This window comes from Elephantulus edwardii, unplaced genomic scaffold, assembly GCF_000299155.1.
Source record: "Elephantulus edwardii isolate Elephantulus edwardi_28Jun2011 unplaced genomic scaffold, EleEdw1.0 scaffold00262, whole genome shotgun sequence".
NCBI lineage: Eukaryota > Metazoa > Chordata > Mammalia > Macroscelidea > Macroscelididae > Elephantulus > Elephantulus edwardii.
Window position 1 is genome coordinate 3106318 of NW_006400012.1, and position 6789 is coordinate 3113106.

General features: G+C 38.2%; 1 protein-coding gene across 1 annotated transcript in view; it reads left to right on the forward strand.

Moving 5' to 3' along the window:
• MAN1A2 (mannosidase, alpha, class 1A, member 2) overlaps window positions 1-6789 on the forward strand; it is a 208234-nt gene that overhangs the window by 153278 nt on the left and 48167 nt on the right. Inside the window, exon 9 of the mRNA XM_006899582.1 lies at window positions 4904-5019. Coding sequence (XP_006899644.1) covers window positions 4904-5019 — 116 coding nt within the window. The remainder of the gene's footprint in view (window positions 1-4903; window positions 5020-6789) is intronic.

Here is a 6789-nt window from a genome sequence, read left to right on the forward strand (position 1 = left end):
GCACATAACAAGAACAACATGAGTCACAAGTGACTGGAGACCACATAACAACAATAACATCATCAAACCAAGCATGAGAAAACAAGCATATTATTTTCTGAAGAATCTTCTGTTTTTGTTGAATCCTTGAGCATCTGTATCTGTAAGCAAAAACTAGTCAAAAGTAGGCTATCATGTTGCACCAGTCAACACAAGTTCACTGCATGAAGCATTTTCTCTGTCTGGTTGGGTTGTTCAAGCAGAAGTCCAGGGTGGGTCTACAAATCTATTCAAATACAGTTCTCCTCAGAATGATGTTGTAATGTGCTCTCATGGTGTGACATCTCCCCCCATTGTGACCCTTTGTACAACAGCTCTTAAGCCTGAACTGTCCTGAGTCAGTCTCTGTGATTCCAACACACCAACCCCCATTGCCCCAGTTACTGCATCAATTCATCTGATCGGGGTCGTCGTCTCCTGCACCGTCCCTCCACCCTTCTGAACATTAATTATATCCTTCTCCAAAGACCAGTCCTTCCTGGCCACGTGACCAAATTACATGAGACTTCAGAATCCTAGCCTTTGAAGAGAAACTTGGTTTCACCGTCTCCAAGACACACATGTTTTGTTTACTTGGCAGTCCTGTTTGTTTACTTGGTGTGTTCAAGACTCTTCTCAAGCACCACAACATGAAGGCATCGATTCTTCTTCTGTCACCCTTAGTCATTGTCCAGCTCTCGATGTATAGCAAGAAATTGTGAAGACCATGGCCTGGCCTGATTTAGGCCTACCTTAGTCTCTAGGCTGACATTGTTGCATTTCATTACTTTGCAGAGGTCCCTGACAGCAGATTTTCCCACTGCAATTCATCTTTTGATTTCCTAGCTGCTGGTGGCAAGAGTGTTGATTGTGGAGCCAAGCAAGCTGTAATTGTTAACAATCTCTTCTCCATCTATCTTGGTGCGGTCAGTTGGCCCAGTGGTGAGAATCTGTCATCTTGACGCTGAGCTTCAATACATATTGAAAACTAGAGTTCGTGAGTTTCTTGAGCAAGCCTTCAGGTCCTCAGTTTTAGCAAGCAAAGTTGTGTCATCTGCATAACGTAGGTTGTTGATGAGTCCTGATGCCACCTTCCTACCCATAAAGGCTGGCTTACTGAATGTTTTTTCCCGCATATAGATTGAAGAGTATGGGGCAGGATGCATACCTGATGTACACCTTTTCTGATTTTTGTTTTTCCTTGATCTATTCTGAGGATTGCTTCCTGGTCCTAGTATAGGTTTGACATAAGCACAATCAAGTGTTCTGGGATCCCAGTTTTCCTCAAGGTCAGCCACAATTTGTTATGATTCACACAGTCAAATGCCTTTGCATAGTCAATGGAACACAGATAGCTATCCTTCTGGTACTTTTTGCTTTCTGCCAAGATCCATCTGATATTGGTGATCATGTCTCTAGTGCCAACCCAGCTTGTGTGTCTGGTAGTTCTCTGTCAATGATCCAGTTGTTTGTGGATAATCTTCAGCAGATTTTTACTTGCATAGGATATTAGTGATATTGTTTGATAATTTCCACACCCTGTTGGGTCACCTTTTTTTTTTTGGAATGGGAATAAATATGGATCTTTTCCAGTCAGTTGGCCAGGTAGTTGTCCTCCAGATTTCTTGGCCAAACCTGGTGAGCAAAACAACCACAGCAACTGCTTGTTGAAATATGTCAATTGATATTCCATCATTTCCTGGGGCTTTATTTTTTAACAAGTCCTTCAGAGCAGCCTAAACTTCCTCCTTCATTACAATTGCCTCTTGATCATATAGTATGTCATGAAATTCTTCTGTGTTAGCCAATTCTTTATTGGTACAGTGACTCTGCATACTCCTTCCATCTTTTAATGTTTCCTGAATCATTCAGTAGTTTGCCCATAACATCTTTAAGCACTGCAACATGTGGCTTGAATTTGTTCTTTAGTTCCTTAAGAAATGCTGAGTTCAGCCCTTTAAATTTTCCGACTCCAGCTCCTTGCACATTTCATTATAATACTTTGCCTTGTCTTCCTGAGCTTCCATTTGAAATCTTCTGTTTAGCTCCTTAACTTCTTGATTTCTTTCCTTTACTTTGACTTCTCCGCACTCTAGTGCAATATTCAGATTCTCTTCTGACATCCATTTTGGTCTTCTTTTTCCTTCTTTGTAATGACCTTTAGCATTCTTCATTGAGGATATTCTTGATATCTTCCCACTGCTCATCTGGTCTTCATTCATTAGTGTTTAAACCCTCAAACCTTTTCCTGAGTTGGCTTTTAAATTCAAATAGGATAGACTCAAGATCATATTTTTATTTCTGTGGGTATGATTTAATTTTCTTTAACTTGCATTTGAGTAGTTGATTGTTTCTTCCAGATTCAGCACCTGTCATAGTTTTCACTTCTGATATTGAACTTCTCCAATGCCTACTTCCACAAATGTAATTGATCAGATTCCTATGCATACCATCAGGTGAAATGTATGTGTATAACCTGCGTTTATTGATTGTGTAGAATTCTGTCATTCTGTCCCCAGCCTCATTTCTGTTACCTAGTCCAATTTTTCCAACTACTGATCCTTTTTCCTGGTTCCCAACTTTCTCATTCAAGTCACCCATTTTTATTAAAGCATCTTGGTACACATTTGATCGACTTCTGACTGCAGCAGTTGGTAAAAATCATCTATTTCCTCCTCTTTGTCTCTGATTGTTGGTCCAGAAATTTGAATGATAGTGGTATTAACAGGTCTTTCTGGGGTGGGGTGTGTGTGTGTGTGTGTATAATCATGTCACTCACAATATTGTATTGCAAGATGGATCTAGAAACGGTCTTTTTAACTATGAAAGCAACCCTGTTTTTCCTCATCTTTTCATCTCCAGCCTCATACATCATAGGATCATCTGATTCAAAATGTTTTGTTCCAATCCATATCATTTTGCAAGTACTTAACATGTCAATATTTAGGCATTTCATTTCTTTCTTAACAATATCCAAATTTGCCCTACTTTGTCTGAAATTAATTGCAGTAGCTATGCAGATTACACAGAAACTTATTCATGATTATTGTGTTTAATAATTAGGGAAGTTAATAGGGCATAATTTCAGCTGGCAAAAGGATGTAGTTTCTCAAGTCAAGACAGCTTCTGAAGCATGCCTACATGTCCTTCAGCCTTCAGTCTCATGGCTTTAGGCAAGTGACAAAGCTTTGTCCTGCCAATTGTGATGTCTCTTCACTCTTACCTAGAGGCCTTCAGCAAGGGTGGCTGAAGGCTTCCTAGGCCTGGTTCTGTGGGGTAACAGTCCCAAGCTCAGCTCTCTTTCCTGTCAGGTCTCTGGGTTTCTGTTGTCACTGCTTCAGAGTCTGTAGGTCTGGCTGACACAAGAAACTCTAGCTCCAAAAGGTGCACTGCATTCTCTGCTGCTGCTTTTCTGGTGGTGAGGTTCTCAAATTTGCTGCTGGATCCACTCAGTTTAATGGAAAGGACTAGCCAATCCTTTTGTGAATATTTGTATATTCCCACCTATCCACATGGCAGAGTCAAAGTCAGTGGCTAGGAAAGCCATTTTAGGCTATAATTTAGTCACCAATTAAAAAAAATCATTTACAGTAGTACCTGAATGATTGAGAAGTTATAAGAAATGTGTTTTCATTTTTTTTTCCCCCTGGACAGGTACACATTATGAAACAATGTTCAAGAATATTACTGCAGGGTCTCTAGAATATTAGGAGTTAGAGAAAGAACTTTTTTGAGATTTATAGCATCAAGATGTATAGAATTAAAATTACAAGTGAGATAGTGGGAAAAATATACCTAATACAAACATGTACTTATGGCTGTATAAATAATTATCAAAGATAGCAGTTCAGCACTTTAGTTTGATTTTTCTTTTTTAAAATTTTAGCATCCTTCCTATGGCACACAGGTACAGTTAACCGTCCTAATGAACAAAATGTCTAAGAGTGGGCTCTTTCAGGTTAACATCATGTCTTAATTTATTTTATGTATTCAGCCCTATCATATGTATTTGTTATTGTGTTGTTTGCCTTCGAGTAGAGCATGACTCATAGCGACCCTATGAACAAAAGGCCTAAAGCCCCTCTACTACTATCAACATGTATAGCGTTTCTGGAGGCATGTTATTTAGGAAGTGAATGCCACTCCTACTTCCAAACCGGTCATAGTATGTTATTGCTCTTATGTGCCATTGAGTTGCCTGCAACACATAACAACTGTATGTATAGCAGCTCTGAACCCTTCTCTGTTCTGAGCCAGTGTCACTAATTCGGACACACCAAACTCCATTGCCCTAGTTTCTGTATCAGTCCATCTTTTCCAGGGTCTTCCTTCCTTCTGAACATGATGTCCTTCTCCAAGGACCAATCTCTCCTGGCCATGAGTCCAAAGTAAGTGAGACAGAGCTTCAAAATCCTAGCCTCTAAGGAGAAACTTGGTTTCACCCTCTCCAAGACAGACCTGTTTGTTTTCTTGTCAGTTCATGGTATGTTCAAGTCTCTTGTCCACAACTTGAAGGCATCTGATCTTCTGTCATCTTTAGTCATTGTCCAGTTCTCTGAAGCCTAACAAATAATTGAGAAGACTATGGCCTGGATTAGGCATACCTTTGAGCCAGTAATAAATTCAAGATCATTATTTTTAATTCTGGAAAGTTTCTGTGAGTGACAGTGTATCAATTGTTTGAAAGAAATAAGCTATTTTCACACCCAGAGTAAAAAGATGTTCCTTAAAAATGGATACATATGAAGAGGAGATTTATGGTGTATTCTTACTGAATTAAATATTTTGTGAAAATAAGATTGCCAGTACAACTTTAAAATTAATGGCTTATAATTGAAATATATACTCTATTTAAAATTTCTCTTCTGATTCTTTTTTGTTATAGATCATACATCAGTTGGTGGACTGGGAGACAGTTTTTATGAATACTTACTGAAAGCATGGTTGATGTCAGATAAAACAGACCATGAAGCAAGGAAAATGTATGATGATGCCATAGAGGTAATTACTATCAGAATGTTTTGTTAGCCAGTATATTGAACTTACAGTGTGAATATTTAGTAATAATGAGAAATAAATATAAGCATTTTATAAATTACATAGATTATTAATGTTGTAAATAAAAGGTACATAATTATTTTTCCTATATTAAAGAATTGTTGAAGAAAATTTTATGTAGCATTTTATTTTATTTTATTGGAAAAATACTTTTATTTATTTTCTACAAAGAATGAAAAAGCTTCTGACTTTACATACGTTACCATAAACTTTTTAAAAAATAATTACTTGCAATTACTGAAAGTTTTAGGTACGATCAAGTAGAGCGTGACTCATAGCAAACCTGTAAACAAAATATCTGAACTCTGTCCTATCCTGCGTTATCTTCACACTTCCTGGCACACTAGAGCCCATTGCAGCAGTCACGTGTCCATTCACTTGGAAAAGGGTCTTCCTTTCCTTCACTGACTCTCCACCCTTCCAAGCATTATATCCCTCTCCAACAAGTACCTTCTCCTAGCAACATGCCAAAAGTATATGAGGTGAAATCGTTCTTGACTCCAAAGAGCACTTTAGCTGCACTCTCTCCAAGATTTTTGTGTTCTTTTGCCTGGCGATAGGATGTTCAGTGCTCTTCTCAAACACTATAGCTCAAAGGCATCAGTAATTTTTCTGTTATCTATATATATCAGAAAGATCATGGCTAGCATCAGACTCATTTTAATCCTCAAACAGACATCATTAGTCCTTGTAATTTGGAGAGGACCCTATCTGCAGACCAGTGCAATGTGTATCATTTATATCCTGACTACTGGTACCACTTGTCTGTCAGTTTGCTGTACTTAGATAACTTGAGATAGCTGTGATACTGAAAGCTATGTCACTGATGCATCACATGCCATAAGAGTTGCCCAGGGTAGACAGATTTTAGTAGAGTTCCTAGATTAGACAGACTAGAAAGCAGGATTGACCATCCATTTCTTAAATAGCAGCCTTTGAAAACCCTGTGAACACTAGAAGAATGAGCCCAGAATGGAAGTCAATTGATATGAGGAAAAACAATAACAAACATCATTTAATAATTGGAACATGGACTGTACATAGCTTGAATGTGGGAAAACTGGAAATTGTTAGAAATGAAATGAAACACATCAACATCGACATACTAGGCATTAGTGAGATGAGATGCACCAGCTTTTGCCACTTTGAATCATATGGTATACAATGCGGGAATGAAAAACAGAAGAAGAATGGTGTTGCATTCATAGTCACAAAGTCAATTTCAAGTTCTATCCTGAAATACAGTGTTGTGAGTGATAGGATAATATCCATGCACACACAAGGAGAACATGTTAACATGACTATTGTTAAGGAAGAAAACACCAAAATGAATGTCAGAAGAGACTCTGAATATTGCACTGGAGCTCAGAGAAGCCAAAGCAGAAGGAAGAATTCAAGATACTAAAGAGCTGAATAGAAGATTTCAAAGGCAGCGCAGGATGACAAAGTAAAATATTACAATGAAATGTGCAAGGAGTTGGAGTCAGAAAACCAAAAGGGCTGAACTTGCTCAACATTTCTTAAGCTCAAGGACCTGAAGAACAAATTGAAACCTCGAGTTGCTATAATCAAGGATGCTTTAGGCAGAATATTAAACGATCCAGGAAGTATTAAAAGAAGTTGGAAAGAATATACTGAGTCACTGTATCGAAAGGAATTGGCAGACACAGAAGAATTTCATGAAACAACATATGAGCAAGAACCTATGGTGAT